Source organism: Pseudopipra pipra, chromosome 4, assembly GCF_036250125.1.
Source record: "Pseudopipra pipra isolate bDixPip1 chromosome 4, bDixPip1.hap1, whole genome shotgun sequence".
Classification (NCBI taxonomy): domain Eukaryota; kingdom Metazoa; phylum Chordata; class Aves; order Passeriformes; family Pipridae; genus Pseudopipra; species Pseudopipra pipra.
In genome coordinates this window covers 60,717,096-60,740,909 of record NC_087552.1, presented here as the reverse complement: position 1 = coordinate 60,740,909, position 23,814 = coordinate 60,717,096, and the positions used below count along the sequence as shown (strand labels likewise).

Sequence of the window (23,814 nt, the reverse complement as noted above, 5' to 3'; positions counted from 1 at the left end):
TGATAGGAAAGTTGACCGAACTTTTTTCTCACACTTTCTGTGAATCATCAGATTTTCACCTTTGCCTCTCCCAACCCCTTCTTTACTTCATTTTTAGACCTTTTCAAGAGAAGATTTCTCATGAAATATCAACAGTTAGTCATGGGAGTAATAGTAAAACATGTAGTTGTTCACACAGGAAAGGCATTTTTTGTCCAGCTTCCCATCCTAGACTTAGTTTAGGGAAACGAATTCTTTCCATTGATAGTCCTGTCGTATTGTAATCTTGCTGCAGGACTTTTTCTACAGGGCAGTTCCTTTTGTGTGTAGTTCAAGTCATCATATCACAAAAGTCAGAATCTTCATGAAGTAAGAAACTGAGACATCAGTTACATTCCTAATGACACATTAATTTGCTCTTCTCTGGGTATATGGGGCACTTCTCAGAAGCTTGAGTGATTTAAGGCATACTGTGAGCCTCCTGGATTCTTTGCTTGGAGGGTAAGTCTATGGGAGTCTCATTGAAGTGCAGGACTTGGAGATCAAAGTGGTTTTCTTGGGTTGTTTGCAAGGCATAACAGAATGTAATTGTCATGGGAGTCAAGAAAGCATGGTATTTTTTCATTGCTGACAGGTTTTGGACAGTGTATGTCTAACCAGGGTTAGTCCACTTGCTTCTGCTAGATAATTTAATAATATGCTCTCTTCAGCTTGGGAAGTTAATCAATTAATTTATCTGTTTGAGGGTTGTGGTGCCCTGTAGAATGAAGCTTTCATTGACTTCAGGGAAGATTAAGTAGCAAGAAGGTCTTTTCATAAGTCTTTGGCCATCCTGTGCAGACAATGTCACATAATGTGACCACTGTTGCTATAAGTCAACAAACAAGAAAGAAGAAGATCCAATACTCATTTTTAGGGAATTGTTCCATGAATTAATCAAATTCGCCTGAGAAGTGTGTCTGCTCACAGTCCTGAGAGACTTAACAGGCAGACTTAGACATTTTAACAGAGTGCTAACCAATACATATGGAAGGACGTAGCCAATAATCCATCTTTGAGGATTTCCCATGCTGATGTCAACCTCTGTTCTTCATTCTTCTTGTTGGTCTTTCTGTTGTAGAACCAGAGTAGCTCCAAAATTCCTGTCAGATGTACTCCTGTCTCTCTGTGAGGAGGTGTTGCAGCTTTTGATTCCCGAAGCATAGTGTGAGTGCCTGTATAGATCTTCCCAGCAGTAGAGATTCTTTTCATTTGAACAGAATTTCTTACAGAATTTGAAAAAGCATAATAAGCCCAGTGGTTATATCAAGGTGCATCAGCAATTAAATTTCAGTAGCAAATGAAGCATTTCATCATCCCGTTCTAATATACTGCAGCAGAAATTCTGAGTGATTTATTTAGAGTTTTCTCCTATCAAAACTTAATTTTGTTCTTAAATGTTTGATGAGCCATCTCAGGTGAGTCATCTGTTCATTTTCCGCATCCACTGAAGATATCCTTTCTGGTGGCAGTTACCTGAATTCTGTACAAATCAGGAGGTTAATTTTTTTGCTTTTCTCTTAAAGCTGTGTACTTCCACTGTTGAAACCTGCCCAAGCAAGTGTGGGGCCTGCCATCTCTTGTCTCACACAATCTTTCAGAAAGACCTTATTCTCTATTTGTGGTGGCACAGGAGGTGCAAGGGGCTGGTGAGCCTGTATGAGCACTTCCATGGGGAAGTTGGCTGAATGGGCCCAATTCCAGTTGCACCCAAGAAGCATCAGCAGCTTCTGCGTGGAAGGAGCCCATCTGTGAGATGCCAGAGCACCATTCCCACATCACGCATAGGCAAAGGCCTGTTGGCATGATGCTGCCTGCAGAAGTGCAGTCCTGCAACCTGTATTTTGCCATTTTGTCTTTTTTTGGGTAAACAGAGCCATATAGAGTTTGCTGTTAGAAAGAAAAATAGTTTAAGGCTGGTACTCTATGGACTGTGTATGATTTCCATTTCATTAAACATTAGTGTTTGTAATATGCAGGAGAGGCTGAAATCCAGTTGTAATTAATACATTTAACAATGAGGTGTCTCATGTTTTCCCCACAGTTAATCAACATAAATGTCATATTCTCTTATTTTATTGTTTTGTAATTCAGAGTAATAATCAAAAGAATAAAATATTTGAACACAAGTAGCAAATGTATGTGAGAAGGAACTTTTGCTTTCTTGCTTCTAATGAGAAGTATTTCTTTGTATTGTTGTAGATTGATGGTACGTTTAAGGTCAATATTCCGCCAGTCCTCCTTGGGTACAGCAAAGAAAAGAACCTGGGAATGGAGAGGGGTTATGACTCTGTGCGAAATCTGAGCGAGGGCTCATATATAACACTGTTTATTACCATTGAACCACAGCTCATTCCTGGAGAGTCTGTCAGAGAGAAGGTAACTAATCAGTAATTCATCATACTCTCGCTCTTTGTTTCCAGTGGTGCAGTTCTTGAGATGCATATAAATAGGAATGCTTAGTATACCAGAGGACATGAATGCCAGTACAGGAGTCCATTGATACAAATTCAGACTGGTTTATTTCAAAATTTTTAGCCCAGTTCAATTTAATTGGATGCACCATTAGGTGACATGTACATTTAATGCATGAGAGGTCACTTTGACCAGGTATCTGGTCCCACTGTTAATGGAAAGCAAATTTGCATTCATTATCTGTGAGCATATAGTTTTTCCATGTATTTTTGTAAACAATAAAGTATTCATGTGAGTGTGAACAGTGTACAAAAAGGAGGTGGCAGATGCAAAGAGTATTTTCTTGCTTCTGTTCAAATATAGGATTTATTATTTATGGCTTCATGCATGCCTCCAGATCTTGAAGATAATAATTTCTAAACAGCAGCTGTTATTTTTTTCAGTTATTTGACTAAACCAGACGTGTCTTACACGAACAACAATAATATGTAGTTAAAATGCATACACTGCTTGCTAGTTTATGTAACAGTAGGCAATAATTTTGAGATCCATACATCAAGGATGTGTGTTTTTCATGCACAAACAGCAGCAGTTCATTTATTTCCAATTCAGTGCTACACTGGTCATTTATTAGAAACACAAGAGTAACTGGAGAGAAATGTCTATCATAATTTCTTTTACAGAAGAAATATAAAATTGTATGATGCATTCTAAAACCCCTTTTTCCTGTTAAAATTAGCCTTGGAAACTATCCAGTGCAAAATATCCAGAATATTAATAAAGTGCATTCATAGATGCCTTTTAAAGTTAATTAGTTTGAATGATAACATTTTTACTAGGACTCAACGCCATAAATATAAACTTAACAGCCTTGAAGTACCTTTAATAGATAACAATTTATTGAAGTGTTTCAAAGTCTTAATCTTCACATGTAGTAATTACTTGCTGGGAAAAAAAAAGTGCTGAATTTGTAAGGTAACATATCTCTGTTTCTAGAAAGACCTGCCTCTAATACTGTTTCAAAATAAAAATCATAGAAATTCAAATAAGGGGTGAAATTATTGTAAAATATTATGCAGTATATGTTTTGAATCTTGATATCTTTAAATAAAGAGCAAATGTTCTGAATTTCTTGCATAGATGCAATTTGATACTCAGTTTTTGATGACAAACTAATTAATTTGCCATTCTTTCTTTCTATTCCTGGCCTGTAGTTAAATTTGAAATGCTTATGTACTGTTTTAGGATGCTAAGCATACTTTTAATTTTATGATACCGTTTTTGTTTCTTTATTTATTTTTCCTCTCTTTCCCGCTCTGCTTCCTGAACCTCTATGTAGATGAATGAAATGCTTAAGAAGGTACAATATTAATAAATCTGTTGAGATACTCCTGTTGTTCCCTGTTAAAGATTTAGCTTGGGTTTGTGCCAAGTCTTTCAGCAGTCTTTTTGCACTTTGTGTTTCTTGACTCTGACATAGTAATTGTTTATTTGCCAGCAATATTTGCAGTGAATTGCTACATTTAAGTTTACAAAGTGCCAGAGGCTGTACTTTTCTGCTGTTAATTATGGTTGAGAAGAATCACCACTGTGTGCTTTCTCTGCTGACCTGGAGGTCCAGCTGCAGGGCAGTGCCCAGCTGTTCCACCTCAGCTTAGCTTGAGAAGAAGGGTAACAAATGACAAAAAGTGGTTTATTTTGAACAAAAATATTATGAAGGATGAGCTTTAATTCTCAGCACCACTATAAGTATACAGGGGGTTCTAAGTAGATGAAAAATACTATTTTGACTGATCCTAATACCTTTAAAAGATGACATCTTAGGTAACACATGAGGAAATCATTGTCATTGTTATATAATTAATATGTGCTTTTGAGTCCTACATTTGCTTGTGAAAAATCTCATCTAAAAATGTTAACATTTTAGACAAGTCTGAATTATAAGGATTCATCTAAAAATCACTTGAACCTTCTCTGCAAATATTTTGGCATTGCATAGGGCACTTGAACCTTCTCTGCAAATATTTTGGCATTGCATAGGGTTGTCATAACCTCAGTTGTGGTTTTAATGGAGTGCTATTGTTTACCTTTGAATTAATATGTGTTGTTACATATTCATCCCCACAGTTTTACTTGGCCATAACTCCTGCTACATTTTTCAGTGCTTTAATAAAGCCAGCTTAATATAGATATAGGTAGGTATTATAGATATAGGTCATTATGGGCATTCATTAAATGCAAAAAAATGCAAATTGTCTGATTTTCTATTGCCTTGACCTTTCCTACATGTCTGTAAGCAAAACTCTATTCTACAAGGCAAGTTCAAAATGCTATTAGGAAAGAATTTAACGCTCCTTTTATGCTCCTGTAGATGGTGAATTAAGGCTGAATATAGTAAAGACTGAAGTCCAAACTGTAAATAAAACTGGTTCTGTATAAATTCTACTGTCTTTTGAAGTTTGATACCCAAGAAGATGAGAAACTGCTCCAGGCAGCAGAAAAATATGAAGCTGAATGTACATCAAAGTTTCCAAGCCGCCAGTGCCTAACAACTGTAATTGACCTTGATGGGAAGACAGTTTTTATTACCAGATATATCAAACCTCTGAATCCACCACAGGAGCTTCTTGATGCTGTCCCAAATAGATCTCACACAGCAGCAGTAAGTACTTAAAAAAGATAGTAAAGTCTCTGGGATACAGGTTTCAAGATAAGTATGTGTTTGCCTGTGCACTTGCACATAAGCAAATCCCAGCTCTGTGTGTCTTCTGTACAGCTACGCCTTTTGTAAAGGAAAAACTAAACATGCAAAATAAAGTAGTAAGGACTAGGTGTTACATGTAGTAAGTCTAACTATAATGATGTTGTGAAATAACATTTGTCTTCTTGGTGAAAAAAGATAGGAAAAAATAATGAGTATTATCTTTTAAAAGACAAAGCATTATGACAAACCTCAATGGGAGTAAATCATATCAGTCTTTGATACAAGTTCTAAAATGAGCTAGCTGCTACTGTAATGAGCTTACTGTGTTTTGTCATTGATATCTGTGGAAACAGCAATATTCTTCACGTCTGGTATAATACTACAGTAGTGTTGTGAATTGAAGGGGTGACTTGCTCTCTTTTGTTTTCTTGCAGGAATTGGTGGCTCGATATGTTGCTTTGATTCCTTTTTTGCCAGATACTGTGTCATTTGCTGGAATTTGTGATTTATGGAGTACATCAGACGTAAGCAATGCATTAAACAGAAGTTCTTTATCCTCTTGAATGGGATGTAACATCCTAGCAGCCCGTTTTCAGGGGGAGGTTGTACTAGATGAGTTCCTGAGGTCCCTTCAGACCCAAATTATTCTGTGATTCTGTTATTGCGAGGACTATTTTTCTTTGAGCCATTTATTTCAAAGAACAAGGACCAAAGCTTGAGAAAAGCTGTTCATTCTGATGTGAGCCAAAAATTTTATATTTGATATGTTGCAATTAGCTGAGAATACTTAGGGCTTTAAAACATCTCCTGTTTTTTCTGTTATAAACCATAATGGCTAGTCATGCACAGGTGAAAGGATGCTGACTGATGTAGACTTTACAACTAGTCTTAAAATAGATCATTGTCATTCCAAGGAACTGTAGCAAAAACATGGCATGTAGTGTCAGCAATAATGGGATATTTAGCCCTCTCTGTCACATAAATCCTGTCACTTATAAAATAATAGCAGACGCTGTTGATCATAGATTAAGTTTTTATCATCTCATAACTTTTCTGAAAAATTGTCATTCTAAAAAAGACACCGGAGACAAGGACCCTGGTTCTTGTGATAAAATCTCAGATCTCATGTATTTTCACAGCATTCACTCTTCATCCTGTGTGTTGAAGCAGTGACCAATGCAAAGATCAGTTGCAAAGACCTGAGAGGACTGCTTGCTTCAGAAGTGTTAAAAAAAATTATCAAATGTTGTAAGTTGATAACTGCCTACAAAGACTCTTTTTTTTAATACCTCAATTAGCAATTTCTTTATCTTCTGGCGGGCGATGAGGAAGAACACGCTGTGCTCTTGTGTAATTATTTTCTTGGTATGGGGAAAAAAGCCTGGCTTATCATTGGAAATGCCATTCCTGAGGTAAGAGGATGTTTTCATTCAGCCTGAGTATTAACTTGTATTCTGTGAAGTCTTTGATTCCCACCAACAGATAGTTGTTTCTTGCTGGGATGTTTGTCCAGGATATTATCTAAACATTGGTGCTGGGAACTGATTCTTTTCAGAGAAGAAAATAAAAAATTGAAAGTATATCTTAGTATAAATATTGTCTGGGTTTTTTTCCTGAACTCATGTTTCCATGCTTAAACTGGTAGTAGCTGTTGTCCTCATAATACAGTATCAAGCATCTCTAACCCTTGATTTGACCTTAACTTGTGGGCTGTGTATGTCCAATATTTCTCTGCCACATAACAAAGAGCACATTATTATGTACGTGTTGAACTGTAATGAACCTGTAAATTCTTCCAAGCAGTTTGCCCCAAAAAGCAATCTTAACCTTAATAATAAAAATATAGTATTCCAAAGAATACAAAGCATATTGTCTTTGCAGCCAGTTTTCAAACATCTTTCTCATACTTTTTATTTCTTTCCTAGGGACCAACTGCATATGTATTAACTTTGGAACAAAGTCAGTATGTAATTTGGAATCCCAGTACCGGATGTTTTTATGGGCAGTATGATACTTTCTGCCCCTTACAAAATGTGTACTGTCTGATCAGCTCTGATAATGTAAGTGTACTCAGTCTTGTCACACTTCTATACACATAAGTGTAAATATCTTTTTTTTACCTTATGCATGATTTGTTCATCATTGAAATTGTAGTTAAGCTATCACATTATTAGTGATTTTATTCAATCTTAAGTAGGTTTTTCAGCTACTTTAAAATGAAAAATATTTTTTAATCACAATTTAGGTGGATCAAGACATCCGTTAATATAATTTTCATTATTGGGTTTTACTTACATGTTTCCCAACTTGGATATCTTAAGATTACCATGGTTTATGTGGGGAGTAGTCATTTCTCAAAGCTAATACTTTGCAGTTGAAATGTAACTGAAAAATAAAGGATATTACAAGGAGTCACTTGAGTTGCCCATGTAACAGTGGGCACAGCCTGGATGGTTCAATGCGCACAGCAGAGAGCTGGCACCACAAGGCACAAAAACTATATTGATTTTCTGCCTGGTATGAAATCCTCCCATTTATTTGCAAATACACAAGTCATACTAGTGCACATTCACAATATATTATTCATTGTGTGGCTGGAAACCCTCCGAGATCGTGGGGGGAGAGAGGAGAGATCGCAGGAACTGTGCAGCTCAGGGCAGGTGGACAAAAGGCCACAGACTGTGGTGGAGCTGAGTCTGTGCTCAGAGGGACAGAAACCCTGGGCACTGTCCTGCCAGCAGCATTCCCTGACTTTGCTGGAAGCCAGACCTCACAGCTTCTGGGGAGATAAACAGGGACATGATAGTGAGGTAGAAAGATGTGTGAAAGTCTTGAAAATGAGGAAACAGAAGGCGAGCTTAAATAAGAACTCCAGGTTTTATTTGAATGAGAACTGGAAGTTGAGTTTCAAATTTTGCTCCTCAGTTTTTTTGGAATGCCATGCATTATGAGTTTTATTTTGGATTTTAATCTTCTGGTATTTTATTCTAAACACAGATCACGACTTTGGATGAGAATTTAATATTCTAAAGTACATTTATTTTAAAAGTGTCAGTTTTTTCCCTGAAAGCATTTTGGGGAGTGGTCAAGTTGTTTGGGGGTTTTTTAAGCAGTACTAAACCTACAGTTAAGAAAAATGTAGCCATTTGTTAATTGCTGGAAGAAGCAACTAAAGACTGACAACCTGATCAGCTAACCTTGAACTGCAGAGTGCAACATCTTTCAGGGCAACCAACTCCAACGTACATGTGACTCTGAGCAGGTTCCACCAGCAGAGCCACTTCATATCCAAGTGGGGCAGCACCAGCTGGGTTGTGTCCCAGAAGGCTCTACACAGAAACATCAGCTACAAAAGGTTACACATATTGATTAGTATTTACATATTAATTGCTGGTACATTTTGCAGCCTTAGCAGTAGCTATTTAGAGATTGTTTAAACAAGAATCCTACCATGCTTGTGTGCTTTGGGCTAGGCCCACAGACCAAAAAGGACGTCTGTAAAGAAGGGGAGTGCAAGACATGGGTTCCACTTGATGACAAAACACACATAGGAGCTGTGTGTGTCTGCAACACCTGCTTGTATTCTGCAAGATAAGCCTAAAATAGCAATGGTGCTGGGGTGCAGCAGCTACCAGGCATCACAGCCTGAGCGGCACTGGGCTGGGCTGCTGGGAGAATTTAATCAGAATTCAGAAAAGACTTTTGCAGCAGGCAAAACAGCAGAAGAAATTGCTACAGGAGGTTAACATTATATGGTATTTTATTGCTATATAAGTGGAATGTGTTCCATAGTTGTGATTATATGCTGAAAGTTATAACAAATTTGCTTTCTTGTAGATTTGGTTCAATATTCAAGAATATGATTCCCCTGTAAGGATAAATTTTGATATCAGCAAACCAAAACACTGGAAGTCTTTCTTTTCAAGAAGTTTGCCATTCCCTGGTCTCAGCAGCATTCAGGTATTGATGGATCTATGCTAACTCAATTTGAGGGTTTGAGACATCACAGACTTGGTATAAAGAAGCAGACACTAAGTTCTTTGGATTTATATGTATAAGTATATTTATGTAATATCACTGGTTTTTAAAAAGATTTCCCAGTCATGCTTTCAAAAAATGAAAGCAGGAATACTGCAAAAAGTTTGTTTTATACAGAATGAATGCTCTTGGCCTCTAATTGTCCATGTAAGATCTCAGGATAACAGTGAAGTAAATGGGACAAATCTTTAACACAAACCTATCTAAAGTAGTAGCTTGGTATTATAAAGAAAATGTCAACTTTTTCTTATGGCTAAGAAGGCATTTTTTTTAAGCTGTATGAACATCCTTATTAAGAAACTAGAAATTTCTGTAGTTATCAAAGGTGTATGCTGTTGAAGTTTACTGGAGAAAAAAAAACAAATGCAGCATTACACACAAATATCTCGTTAATTTTTTTTATCATGTCTCTACTAAGGAATAATTATTTTCAATATAGTTGTCAATTCCTGTGGGCATCATCAAGACAGAAATACAAGTGAATAGTGAAGTTACACTGTTGTACAGCTAGAATAAATTGCACATTTTGTTTTATTTATTGCTAGCCTGAAGAATTAGTTTATCAGCATTCGGATAAGGCTGCTGCAGTGGAACTACAGAACAGGTAATTCTACCTCCAAAACAAATGCTGTCAGTGCTGATACTAAAGCATATTCACACCTAGGTCCTAAAAAACCTGCTTTGAATGCTAGGAATTGAGAATGGCCTAAAAAAATCAGAAGCTACCATCTAGGGTTTTTTTTTAACTCTCCGTCTTTAATAGGGATTGCCAGATAGAAAGAACTGATCAATCATTGCTCTACCATTTCCCAATGAGCAAAATGCTCTGGAGGGATGAGAGGAGTGTGAACTATAAAGGGGTTGTAAGCCCCTGGCCTTCCATGCAGGCACTGACCATGCAGGCACCACACAGCTGTGTTGGAGTTGCTTCTCTGCATTTCTAGTCAGCAGCAAGTTTAACTAAGGTCATTTATGGTCCCCAGAACCTGTACTGTCTGCCAAGGGAGATCAGCTCAGATGTCCAATAAATACTAGAATTGTAATAATCAGTCTATCTTATTGCAGGATTGAAAAAATATTAAAAGATAAGATTATGGAATGGAGACCAACACGCCCAACTCGTTGGAACAGATACTGTACCTCTACCCTACGTAACTTTTTGCCGCTTCTGGAACAAAACCAAGGCAAAGATGTAGAAGATGATCATCAGGCAGAGCTGCAAAAACAGCTGGGAGATTACAGGGTACATCTGTGAACATAAATGGCTTGTGCAGAGTACAAGAATTTAAATCCCTAGGATTTAAATCGCCACTCCATGGTATAGAAGAGCATCCTGGGCTGTTTATTTCTTCTACTATCAAAATTTGCAGGAGCTTTTATACCAATGTAATATTTACAGAATGAAAGGAGTGATGGTTTTATTTCTCTGTAATGTTTAAGATAAAAACTTTTTGCTGAACATAAAATCAAGAATGTAAAGGTAAATTGGCTGCATTGTTCTGGTTTTACTGCTGCACCACAGCAGCCACTGCTGTCAGTACATAAACATGAGTGCAGTCTCCCAGCACCAGCTGCTTGGGGGCTGGTTGGGTCATAAGAACCTGGCTCTGGTGCTGAGTTGTGCTGCATACTGTCTACTTACAGGTCCAGGAGCCCCCACAAAAAACATGCTTTTCTTCAGTTTTCTACTCTTTACTTCACTCTCTGAAGACAGAAGAAAACGTTCTGAAGTGTTCACTGCAGCCACTGGCGTAGCTGTGTGTTCTTCCTCCAGGCTGTTGGAATGGCCTTCTGCTTTCCATGTGGAACACCTGTGGTGACAGCACTGCACACAGCTAGGGCCAGTTCCAAATTGAGTTGAGGTTTCAGTTCCTGTTGCTCAGGAGACACTGGCCATCTCAAATCCTCAGCCAGGAGAACACAGTGATTTAAAACCAGCCAAGAGGCAAAAAGCAGTGAAGTTCTGCTGTGTGTGTTCATTAATATAACTTTATTCTAGTGGTTTCTAAACATCTTCACTTCAAACTTAAACCAGATAAAAGAGGAAAAATGTCAGAAGCTTGCCTGGAATATGTGAAAGAGGGAGGTGGTATTAAAATACAAAAAGTAGGCTTTTTTTATTGCATCTCCTGAGGTCAGCAATAGAAAAGATAAATTTCCATGCTCAGTAAAACAGATTTTTAAAACTATGTATTCAGGTGCCTTTACCTATTCTTCTTACATGTTTTTTTCCTTTGTCTTTCTCCCAGGTCTCTGGATTTCCTATTCATATGCCATATTCTGAAGTCAGACCTTTAATAGAAGCTGTACACAGCACAGGAGTTCATTCCATTGATGTTTCCAATGTTGAATTTGCTCTAGCTGTGTATATTCATCCTTATCCCCAAAATGTTCTCTCTGTATGGATTTATGTTGCTTCACTTGTGCGAAATGGGTAGTACAGTCAGAATACTGCAAGAAATTTGCTTATACAGGTGTAAATGTAACAGATTTTTCTCACTGCTGATTTGAGCTATCCCAAGTATTTTAAAAATCAAATGAGAACTTGATTTTTAGTAGCTTTATTTGCCCTACAACCACTGAAGATACTAGTTATTACTGCTAAAGAAGAGACTGACAGCATAAAATTCCAGTACTAATAGGTGATTTTTATACAGTCTTTTTTAGCTCCCACTGGGTACACATGCCCACATATAGTGACATTGCACAGTAAAATGTCTCCTTGGAACCCCTTGACGACCTTGTTTTTAGCTAGTCAGTTTATTTTATCTACAGACCTTCTTCCTCTTCAAAGACACTTGTAAATAAAAAGTTTTCCTATACCTCAGTTCCTGAATTTTTAGCCATGAACAAATTTCATGTACCAAAGCACCATCAGTGAAGGCCATACTTCAATTTTTAAGAGGCTGCTTCATATCCTATTCCATATTTTATGTCTGTATAATGCACCATTTAGAGGTGTAAGACTACATTTTCTTAAGAAGACAAAGGATTTAATAAATATTTATACAAAAACTTAAGCGGGAGCTCTTTTTTTTTTATACAAAATTTTGGTTAAATTACTTTGGAGTATGAAATCCTTGTCTGCAAGTTGCCAAACTTGCAAGTAAAATATTATCAAAAGACTTGTTTACTAAAAATCAAATTCAGTTATTAGCATGCAAGTAGTGGTGTAACTGTTAATACTGATAGAAAAATATATATCCTTCGCCTGCGGTTATCTTGGTAATCAAACTTCCAAGTGAAATGACAGTCAGTTGCGCTTGGGAAGAACGTTCATCAGATCAAAATGAAGATTGTTCTTGAGCCACAACTGAATCTAGTTCAGTCAAAAATCACAGAATCACAGAATGGGTCAGGCTGGAAGGGACCACAGTGGGTCATCTGCTCCAACCTCCCTGCTCAAGCAGGGCCATCCTAGAGCACATTGCACCCCTCTGGAATATGCCATTCAGCCAGTTCTCAATCCATCCCACTGTTCACTCATCCAATCTACACTTCCTGAGTTTGCCTGTGAGGATGTTGTGACAATGTCAAAAGCTTTGCTGAATCAAGGTAGACAATATCCACTGCTCTCCCCTCACCCATCCGGGTAGTTGTTTCATTGTGGAATGAATCTGGCTGGCAAAGCATAATTTACGTTTAGTGAATCCATGCTGACTACTCCTGCTTACCTTCTTGTCATCCATATGGATAGATATGGCCTCCAGAATGAGGCATCCATCAGCTTTCTACGGATTGAGGTGACAACAATTGGCCTGCTCCCTGGGTCCTCCTTTGAACACCAGGGTGACATTTGCTTTCTTCAGTCCTCAGGCACCTCTCCTGATCTCACAACCTTTCAAAGATGATCCTGAGCAGCCCTGTTAGTGTTTGCCAGCTCTCCCAGCACTCATGGATTAGAGTCAGGGGTTACTACCATAGGTTCCCTCCCCTCTGACCTCCACCAGAAAGGAGTACATTGTCATCACATGATGCTTTGCTGAACACTGATGACAACTCCTAAATTTAGACCATGGTATATCTGCAGCTGATTCAGTCCTCAGCTGTGTCTACCAGTCTGCACAGAAAGCATCACCCAGCAGCAAGCAGAAGCTCCTCTTGCTGCACCTTCCCAGCCTCAGAAATCAGTTCTGGAACAGGGACAGAGAAAGCAAACCCACCGTGTACCTTGTTACCAACAGCCTCAGTCAGCCTTGCACAAACAGTGTCCATCTCCTCTCACCTTTGGGCACCAAACTCCATTTAATGCAGCTTACTTAAAGCAACAGTTGCTGGATCAGTGGTGTCCTTGGATACCCCTTCTGTAGGCTTCAAACTGAGCACTGAACATTCTGCCTCTAGCCCACAGTCACCTGTTAACCATGAACAGCCACCTCCACACCAACTCTGCATTCACTAGTGTTCTTCTTACCTTACTCCTCTTCAGTTTTACTGGGAGCAAGATGGTGTCAAAACTTGCAGTTTATTGTAATCTCTAGCTCTGCCTGCAAGTTGACTTCCCAGACACCAAGAATCTTGAAAGCTACTTAGGTCCCCATGACTGGTGTCCTAAATAAATACTACTCAAAAGAATTTATCCAATTAGGAAAATTGGTAAAAATTACTAGCTTGTATTGTCAGCCTTAAAAATTAGGCAGGATAAGAGGAAAAAGCCCTGTCTTCTACAAAAGCAGACACCTGCCCCTCCTCTGCTGAAGAAAAAAAACAACCTGAAAGTGTGCCACCCGTGAGCAGCTGGCCATTAAAGTTTACAACCTGACATGGGCTACAATGCTCAACTTCCAAGCAGTGGAGTCATCCCCATACCACCACACACACACACTCATGCCCTACTCGTACATTAATTACTCTTCCCTTCCTAGCAGATGTTTCACTCATCACAATAGATTCTCTGCCTCCCTGCCAGTCTCTACAGTTCAGAGAGGAGTCTTTTTAACTATCAAAGCAAGGGGGAAAAGGTGTCTTCCACAGAGTTCAGATTAATGAAAACTGACTTCCTTGGAAGCTGTCTCAAAAATGCAACTTAATGCAGTCGTGGGAACAATAAACCCAAACCAAACCTCCCCCATGTACTGCACAGTTCACAGCTCTGCAACCACCACACCACCTACTAACCCGTCCAATCTCTGCGGCCTCCTACCATGGTACTTTATACCTTGAAGCACAGATATTCAACTGCTGCATATTTTTTTAATTGGTGGGAATGTTTTATTTGAGTATGTTTTTCAAGCCCAAATACAAAACCAAATGCAAAAGGAAGGTGGCAATTTCCCTAATTTTGCAATATAAAGAACAACTTCAAGATGAAAGGAAAGGGGAAGAAACAAGGCTCCTAAAGATGTATAATTGTTACCCAAATGCAAACAATACAATTGAAATTCTCTGCAGAGGTTTATACTGTACTTACGGATTCAAAATTAAAAAAAAAAAGTCCCCTTACACAAAATAATCCAGTAAAGTATATTTAAGTGCCAAACTTGGAAGAAAGTGGCATAAAAAAAAAATCTGAAGGTTTTCCCATATTCCCCAAATTATGTAAAATAAAACCCAACACCCTTCAAGCCAAATGGGATTGTGAGATTGTTACAACACTGTACAGTACACTCTTAATTAAGATTTTGAAGTTGTGGGCAGGGTCAGGCTAGTATAACAACTCTCACTCCAAGGATTGTTAACACAAGATGCGAACTGTAAGTAAAGTGCATGAAAGGAAGCCTGCTCAGCTAAATGAAGTAGACAAAGATCAGAAGTCAGCGGTCATTCGCCAGAGCGGCAGCAGGCCCGAAAACCACACTGCAAATTCTGGCATCCACTGGCGGTTTCAGCATGAGGACCTGCACAAAAACAAAAGAAATGTGAAAAGAAGAAAAGGCCATTTGCTTAGATTTATAGTTCTCGTAACCTGGTGATTCAGAAAATGTCTCCTTTTTTATGATGCACTACACTTCGTTCAGCACTGTGAAGTCTGAAACACTGCCAGTACTATCATGGTATAAAACCTCAGTTGGAACAGGTATTTTTCAAGAGATTTTTGCTCCAATAGCTTAGTGCCATGAAGATAACAAGTTCAAAATGACACAGAAGTACAATGAGCAACATTAAGTAAGCTGTCACAGTCAGCTTTCAGAACTGAGTATATTCTCATGATGCATTTTTAATTCCCAGTTTTCAAATTCAGATAATGACAACATGGTATTACCAAACAAACCATAATCTCCAAAACTATTTCTACTATAATGGAAAGAGTTTTTTCATTTTTTCCCCATGAACACTTCATGGTTGGCCAGACCTCTCACATACTCTTGACTGAAAATTCAAAAACTACAGAGAAAATCACTTTAGTATCACTGCAGTCATCAGAAGCCATAAGGCTAAAAATCAGCAATTCAGAAAGAAACAAGTTGCAAGCACAGACAGTACAAACCAACACTGTAATTCTACCCACCTCCACTTACCTTCACTTACTGTTATTTCTTTAATTTGAAATGTTAAAGTGATCATGAGATAAGAAATTATTATATTTATTAATACAGGATTTTATTTCCTACAGCCATCTGCCTGCTTTGAGACCCATTTACATTCAGGCTGGCTGAACTCTGGCACCTAACAGAAACTGGAAGTGGGTTGCCAAGTTAACTCAAGCAAGCTGGTAAAGACCTAACCAGGACAACCCAAAATTCCCCCTCTTTGTACATGAAACAAGTCAACAAATAATTTACAGTGTTTTTAATGTATTTAGAAAATACTAACAAAATCTTGTAGTGAATTAGGGCACCGTACCATGTCTGGCTTTCCCCCCCCCCCCGAAATATTAATTTGAAGTCATAATTAATTTTCAAGAATCTGGTGTCTGAAAATCAGCTTTATGCTTCATGCCACACACCAATGAGCAACACTCTATAAGGTAATTAAGATGTGTGAGACTGAATAAAACAAACCTGAAACTATAATGAAGGACAATTTTTACAGTATGCAAAATAGTAAACTTTTCATTTGTCAATAAACTCATTTTTCTTTTCAAATCGTTTTATTCACCTGAACTAAATTTTGATCCTCCAAGTCACTTACGAGCTAGAGTTTGAAAGCTTCTTCGTAAGTCCTTTAGAAAGGAGACTCGGTGCTTCTGAACAGCTGGTTTAGCAGAGCATGTTCTGTGCAGCAGCATTTTCCAAGTCGTAGCTGACCTTCCCCCAGCATTGCCACAGCTAAGCAGCACAGCAGTGATTTTGAAGCAACTGTCACATTTCTAGCAAAATGCTTGTAGACAAAACGTACACAACCACAACACCCCAAGGAAGGGAACACTCAGTATACTTCGATATTGGTTTCCACCCTTTCCTTGCTCATTTTAAGAATGTTTCTCCTCATGCTCATAACTGGAACACACAAAGTGCCCGTCCAGATCTGACCACTGCTCCATCTAACACTACCTTCATCACTGGTAACAGCAAGTGTTATCTAGAGACATGACACAAGCCTATCAAGCACACCTTTTATGTTTTTCCAGCATCCCTAACTGTTGTATAGCAGGGACACTGAAGTCTATTTCCTTTAGTATTTGTTTATGGCTTAGTTGTGCATGCAGTTTTTTTAACCCCTTTTTAAACATGCTGATACTAACTCCTTCCACAATTCCCCAAGGGACCAAGTTCCAGAAGTTCACTACACTGTGCATCTGCTTTCAATCAATCATCTACCTTCTTCATCCACTGTGCCTGAGCTACAACACTGCAGAATCTGGAAAGTTACCATTGCACATTCACCTCACCTACTGCTTTCTCAGTTCTGTAAAGTCATCCCCCTTTTCAGCCCTCTCATTCCCAGACTGAAACATTCCAGCCTTTTGAGTCTTCAGTTCCCTAACTTTTTAGTAGACCTCTTCTGTATCTTCAGTAACTCCATTACATACACTCCTCAAGATGGGGAGACCAAAACTTTGCAGTACTCCACATGTGAGTGCCCCAAGGCTTCCAAGGCCGTGCAGCAGCACCTCTATCTTGTTCTTACCACCCTGATGATGCGTAACATTGGTGGGTTTTTTTGGCTGCTGCTGCAAACAGGAAAGATCTCAGAATTAGCACCAACAGCTCTCTGAAATCATTATCTCCACGTTGCAACTGCCAGCTCTGAATTCAGTTTCATGCAATCACAGTTTGATTATTCCCAACCACCCAGACATATAATAACACATACAGCTATACTGAAGCACATAAGTAGTCCTGGAAATCATTAGCACCAATATCATTACCTGAGGACCACTCAGTATCACTCAAAAACTTGGAAATTACTGGGTGCATTTCTTACACCACGACAGCAGTGGAAATGCTGAGTAAGACTAACCTCAGCACAGAACTCTTAGGAGAGGAATGGGGAGAAAGCTGTTGCCCTCCCAGGTTCCTGTCCATCCTGAACAGTGACCATTAAGCCCCTCCCCTTCTTCCTATCCTTTAATTAGCTTTCAGTTTTTAAACTAGTTTTAGAGCAACTTAAAATTTCAAAAACTTTGATACTTCTAAGTAAAAACTGCACCATCTGAAAAGCCTGTATGTTCATTTCCCAATTTATTAGGCACTGAATTACAAATAACATTAAGCACATCACAGTGAAATTTCACCCTTCTTCCCATGCTGCATTTCTTGCCCCATGTCTCATTCTCATACCCTAACTGACTGTCCTTTATAGCCTCTGATAAAGAACTCTGATGAAATGAAATATTGAGGGTTCAAACACATCCCCAGAAATCTGTCCCCCTGTATTCTGTCTGCGTATTCTACTGTAGCATATGCAGGCAACTCCCACAATTTGGAGGATATTTTATGCTCTTATTATAACAAGGCAATAAGTGCCATTACTGGTTGTTTTAACAGTAAGGCTATTTGTTTATGACTTATGTTTTGACATATCAGTTGATCTCCTCCATCAGGTCATTTATCTCCTTATAAAATACCTGATGCTCCCTAGTTTGCTCTTTTTACATTTCATACAGACAGCAAAATTCAAATGCCTTTGCTTTTCATAGCCACAGACACTGGGTTTGTTTCCCTAACTTTATTTACTACAACTGACCTTTGGCTTCCTAATCTCAGATTTCCCCAGTCTTTGCTACTGACCTCATTTGGGCTACTTTGTTTTTGAATTATCTCTGTTTAAACTCAAATGGCCTCTTTAATCTTTCCAAAAAAACCACTCTCTCCTGTTTGCTTTGGACTCTGTATACAAGGTCCCCAATTCCTCTCACCTCACTGATGCACTAGGTTAAGAAATATGGTAACTGCATACAGTGCCTTCTATATTGTCCAGTGTGGTGGTCGTTTCAACCTAACAGTGGGGCTGAATCATCTTCATATAATCACAGAACGGTTTGGGTTGAAAGGGACTTTTAAAGGTCATCTAGTTCCAAGCCCCCTGCAATAATCAGGGACATCTTCAACTCGATCAGGTTGCTCAGAGCCCCATCCAGCCTGCCCCTGGGATGGGGTTCCCACCACTTCCCTGGAAAACCTGTTCCAGAGTCTCAGCACCTTCATTTTGCCCATTATTGCTTCTAGCACATCCCAATTAGTGATGCATTGCATCTTGGAGCACACTGCTCCACACAGCAACTTCAGGAACTGTGCATGTTTTGAGGACCAGCTGATGATTTTGATTGAACTCTGCCAATTTTGATGAGCACACAGAGCAAAAAACAACTGGCTGCTTGCAGTGTTAGGTTCTGGCTCACGTGATAAAACATCACGGCAGGGAAGAGCCAGATACCATCACCACTGGACTTAACAAGGAGCCCCAAATTTAGTCCTTTAAAACAACATGCAATGGAAGCATGGGGAAGAAACTGCACATGCAGTGGATCATCCAGAGAAGTGTATTTCAAAAGAGTCCCCATCTTTCTACTAACTGTGAAGGCTTAATGAGTGCAAGCAGTGAAGTGCCTAAATTAAATGTGTTTTGGGCTGGTTCACCTGGGAAAGCAAAGTTAATCAGGTTCTCATCTAACCTGCACAGTCTACATTACTGGTTTAGTTACTTCTAAACTGGATTACGGTAATGTTCTTTGCATGCACATCTGATTACTCAGATGTCTGGGTGACTCAGAATAGACATGAGGTCTGTTTACTCATGGTGAGCATATAAACATGTTCAGCAATGTAAGAGAGGAGCAGAGCTATTTGATTACTCCATTTTGTTACATGGACTAGCAGAACTAAACTAAGTCAAAATTTCCTAGAAAGAAGTTTGGCATTTCAGCAAGAATACATGACAGCACAGGCTAAGACTAGGTCTGCCACCACCATATTCCCTCAGTCACTTGTTCTTGTTCTAGTTCTCGCCTGTGGCAGCAGCGATATTCAAGTGCATTACAGCAAGAGGGAACCCTGACCCATCTAGAAAAAGGAAAAAAAAAAAAAGGAAAAAAGGTAAAAAAGGAAGCTTACAGCTATCTCAGGTCTTGACTGAGTTTACCAAGTACCCCCACAAAGACTGGTGCTGGCCACAGGAAGGCAGAAAGAATGAGCTGGGAGGAACAAAAAGGAGGGAAGGAGAAACAATTTCTTTCACAGCCACCACCAGCAAGAGGCTCCATCATGAACACTGAAACTGTATTTGATAGTAATGTAGCAACAGTAATACATTACAAGTATCACAAGATCACAAAAAAGTGATCAAATTAGGTTTTAAAAATATATAAATATTTATTTTTATAAATATATATAACTTATAAATACATAAATTAGCTTTTAAAAATATATAGAAGCAATATTCAATTCAAATCTGATTTTACTAAGTGATACTCTCTATCAGCCTTTGGTAAAGTTATTTAACAGACATTTATGAGAGCACCTTGGTTATCTGTAGAACCTAAAGACTGAGACCAAACTCTTGTGATCTAACAACACTCTAATCCCACATAAATCTGCATGCAGTAGTCCATCCATGTTAAAAGAAACTGCTAAGTCTTGGCTCCACTGCTGACAGATCAACTCTGACCAATGACATTCTAAAATGCCAGAAGAGTGAATCATCAGAATCACCACAACTTTATTTCATTTATGCCCTATTTCTTTAATTACAGCACCTGAGAACTACATAATTAAAAAAAAAAAAAAACTCTAGAAAGTGAATCATACTTGAAAGCTTCGAAGAACTACTGCTGCAGAAATTAGGGAGCCCTACTTTTCTAATCCCAAAGCTGACAGCACTCCAGGCTTTGAAACTGAGAATGCAGTCAGAAGAATGGACACAGCTGGACAAAACAGCCTTAGGAAAATAAAAACTTCTCCGTGGCAAGAGGTAACTCAAACATTAAACTCTTCTTACTGCATTCAGTGTGATCTACAGCCAAATTTGTTTCAGATGTGAAATGAAATCCACCATTAGAAGGGATATATACTGACTTGTTTTCAGCTGCAGCTGAGGGTTATCTAACTCCAAGTCTCCAGCACTGTGCAAAACATAAGGAGAGATCCTAAACATTATTATGTAAACCAAAAACTGAAGTCAAACTAACAGTAAACATAAAATAAATTTGGAACTGCATGCAAATTCATGGTCTCTGCTCACAAAAACTGCACCATGTTACTACTGTGCAACAGCAGTCTGAGACTCAAACCCAACTACCTAACCATAGCTGCTCCACCTTTTCAGTTTTGCACTACTAAAAAAGTAGCGCAGATATAGTTAGATCAGCACTTGCTGAAAATGCAAAAATTGTAACCAACATGCCAACCAAACAAGTCCAGCAAGCCCTCCACAAAGAAATTCCAATGAAGATGTGTTTGTGTGTAAGGGGTCCCGTCAGGCTCAGTGTTTATTAAAAAAAGAAACAAACAAAAAACTGAAAATAGGCTGCAGGTAAAAGTAAAGCCCTTATTCACAGGCAGATGACAGTCGTATCTTTATTACTTAAAGATGGCTAAATTCCATGCTGTTTGCTCCGTTTTTTGTTCTGCTAGACCAACGGGTTTTCCACCACGATCCCAGAACATGCCTCCTTCCCCGAAAACAATCACTGATAAGCTGGTGGGCAAAGAAAATTATGAAATTATTCTCTACATGCTTACAGGTCAGTAAACTTTGTGCAGCAGTTAGTAATATAATCTATAAATGTGCAAATGAACAAACATATTCAGATAAGGATTGATTTAAATGAAACAGCTTTCTCTACTTGCTTCAGAAATGTCATATTATATAGAAGTAGCTGTTGCAGGAATCCTGCTGCTCACAGGAATAAGGCACCGGTTTCACACTGAACAGCCCTATGACAATGAAGTTCGATTGAAAATACAAGGAACAGCATCCAGATAAAACTTCAGAGGATTCAGTTATAAAGGTTACTTTCCACTACAGAATTTTGCTTAGAATACCTCTTTTAAGTTTTTATCAACTTCATTCTTAAAGAAAACAGCCACAAACTTCTGAGATGCCACTATTTCTCAACAGATGTGAGAAGTCAGACCATTACAGCCTCACTGTCCTGTTCATTTCTCTCTATGGGAGAAACTGTTGATCCAAAGGCCTGCGTGATGCTTTATAGAACCAAGCAGAGCTTACAGGCTCACAGCTTCCAGCAGGCAGTAAAAGGAAGGAAATAAACAGGAAGAGGATCAGGACAACTTTACAGAATAGTTCAAAAATACTCTGTTTAATATAAATAATTTCTTGAGGTTACTGTGGAACAGCCAAGCTTTAAAGTGGTGGACTCACACAGAGATTCGGGCTTTGTAAACTAATACTAAGATGACTGTATTTTAGGGACAAGGAGAGAAACAGAACTGTTTGAATACAAACCAGAAGATCATGTCTGGTATTACTGACAGAAATATAAACAGAGGAAAAGTAGCAAGGAATCAGATGTAAAAGGAAAGGGCTTTTAACTAGCCTTTGAAGACATCTTTAAACTCAACATAATGCAGGTAGGAGAGTCAGTGAAGGGTTTTTAAAAAAGAAGCCTTAAAATTTTCAGGTTGAAATGAAAGACTATAGAAAACAGATTTCTAAAAGCTGTAGTCTAGATGGAATGGAAGGAAGTAACAAAAGGCAAGTGCCTCAAAACAAACAAAAAAAGCAGTAGTGTCAAAAAAGCGCGTGAAGTCCAAAACTTACGGAAGTAAAATATGATTTAATACTTTCACTTCTAATATTAGGATCCAATCCAAGTGCATTATCTTATATCAATTTCAATGGATTGAATACCCAAATATCAGTACAGGTTTGCTTATAGTATCAAAGCTCTGGCATCTGGTACCCTGGCTGGGACTACATCTCAATATGGATGCAAATTATTGAGTTGGACACCATGAACTACCAGGGAATACAATTTTGTTTTACACACAATTAGATCTTATAATCAGTTATTATCCTCTTTTCCCCTTGCCTTCTGTTGCACTTACCTGTTTTAAATTTACACATGGAATACAAGTCACACCATGGTTCCCATCTCTAATGCTACAAATGCTTACTGAACCTAACCTAACAGACTGAATTCCAGTGTGGTGAACACTGAAAAGACTTGTACCATGAATGTGTTTTACACATTTATCGAGATCCTTCTCCAGCTTAGATCCATCTCTAAGTTACTGACTCAAGAAAAAAAAAAAACACGTTTTCCATAAGGACGTATGATGGTAGGATCAAAAATATCCTATACCAAAACCAGTGCCAAATGAGAGGTTTGTATGGCAAAACACAAGTCATTCCTTTCCTAAAAATCACTGCTTTGATACTAACTTAATGAAGCCTCCATCTGAGGTTATGACCATAAAGAAAACACACAACTATTTGGTTTACAGGGAACATAGGGAGAGGGCAAGTGTGTATTACCAGCTACATGAAGACTTACTTTCTAGCCCCAATTATTTATGCTAAATTAAGTTACAAGACACAGGGACTAAAAATGCTTTCCCAGGTAATACAGAACTGTACTAGTGTCAAGGAAAAAAAACAACCTAAAAGAACAAATGAGGAAAAACTAACAGTTGTCATTTCATAATTAATTTGTGAAACTCAGTGCTACACAGCCATTAAAAAAAAAAAGTGGGGTTTTAATGGTTGGTTTTGTTTTAAAAAGCGTCCTTAAACCAAGCATCACATCCTCATAAAAAGACATTACCGTTAATGTTGTCACAGTAGTAAAAGTGTTCATCTTTTAGAGAAGGACATGCAGAAACTAAATCCTGCAGGCCTGCACCAGTTACAGTGAGACACCCCGAGAGGTTAAGGTGTTCCAAATGTGGCAGTCCTCCTCCCAGAGTCAATGCCCTGTTGACAGACAGAAGAGACATGTTAAGAGCCCGCACAGCACTAGACTGACAAGCACTCCACTACATCACCCAGTCACAGACCTAATTGCACCTTGTAACAAAAAACACACCTCTAATAAACCATGTAAATTTAAATCTGCCAGTTTCTCTACCCTATATAGGGAGATCGCCCTGGAAGCTGCATAACAGATCTGAAAAATGAACTGATTTCTCTAGAAACTAACAATTCCTTCTGATAGACTTAAATGGTTAATCTCTTTTTTATGAATGACACCAAAGACAACCATTTCAAAAAACTACCAAGCCATTCTTTTCCAAAACACCGCTGATTAAGGCAGGTCTTCCTAGGTGATGGATATTCCTCATCTCACCCTAAAA

The 23,814-nt window shown here is 38.5% G+C and overlaps 2 protein-coding genes and 1 long non-coding RNA gene across 11 annotated transcripts in view; 1 reads left to right on the top strand and 2 right to left on the bottom strand.

Moving 5' to 3' along the window:
• CC2D2A (coiled-coil and C2 domain containing 2A) overlaps positions 1-12,195 on the top strand; it is a 56,080-nt gene extending 43,885 nt beyond the window's left edge. For 3 of the 6 annotated variants that reach the window (XM_064653196.1, XM_064653195.1, XM_064653198.1), the window contains 10 exons: positions 2,221-2,397; positions 3,773-3,793; positions 4,892-5,095; positions 5,572-5,661; positions 6,436-6,549; positions 7,063-7,197; positions 8,975-9,097; positions 9,721-9,779; positions 10,241-10,418; positions 11,425-12,195. In XM_064653196.1, the coding sequence (XP_064509266.1) occupies positions 2,221-2,397; positions 3,773-3,793; positions 4,892-5,095; positions 5,572-5,661; positions 6,436-6,549; positions 7,063-7,197; positions 8,975-9,097; positions 9,721-9,779; positions 10,241-10,418; positions 11,425-11,613 (1,290 nt within the window). In that variant the 3' untranslated portion in view covers positions 11,614-12,195. Of the gene's footprint in view, positions 1-2,220; positions 2,398-3,772; positions 3,794-4,560; positions 4,629-4,891; positions 5,096-5,571; positions 5,662-6,435; positions 6,550-7,062; positions 7,198-8,974; positions 9,098-9,720; positions 9,780-10,240; positions 10,419-11,424 lie in introns of those variants that run through there. The other 3 variants (XM_064653197.1, XM_064653199.1, XM_064653200.1) reach the window with 3 other exon arrangements.
• On the bottom strand, positions 3,296-4,569 carry LOC135413453 (uncharacterized). The gene is made up of 2 exons (XR_010430241.1): positions 4,444-4,569; positions 3,296-4,402 (listed from the first exon to the last, which is right to left on the bottom strand). It is a non-coding gene; the product is annotated as an uncharacterized LOC135413453 (long non-coding RNA).
• Positions 12,196-14,361: 2,166 nt separating the features above from the next.
• The window catches only part of FBXL5 (F-box and leucine rich repeat protein 5), a 66,916-nt gene continuing 57,463 nt past the window's right edge, over positions 14,362-23,814 (bottom strand). For 3 of the 4 annotated variants that reach the window (XM_064653205.1, XM_064653204.1, XM_064653201.1), the window contains exons 10-11: positions 23,286-23,434; positions 14,362-15,012 (exon numbers count right to left, since the gene is read on the bottom strand). In XM_064653205.1, the coding sequence (XP_064509275.1) occupies positions 14,936-15,012; positions 23,286-23,434 (226 nt within the window). In that variant the 3' untranslated portion in view covers positions 14,362-14,935. Of the gene's footprint in view, positions 15,013-20,191; positions 21,194-23,285; positions 23,435-23,814 lie in introns of those variants that run through there. The other variant, XM_064653202.1, reaches the window with a different exon arrangement.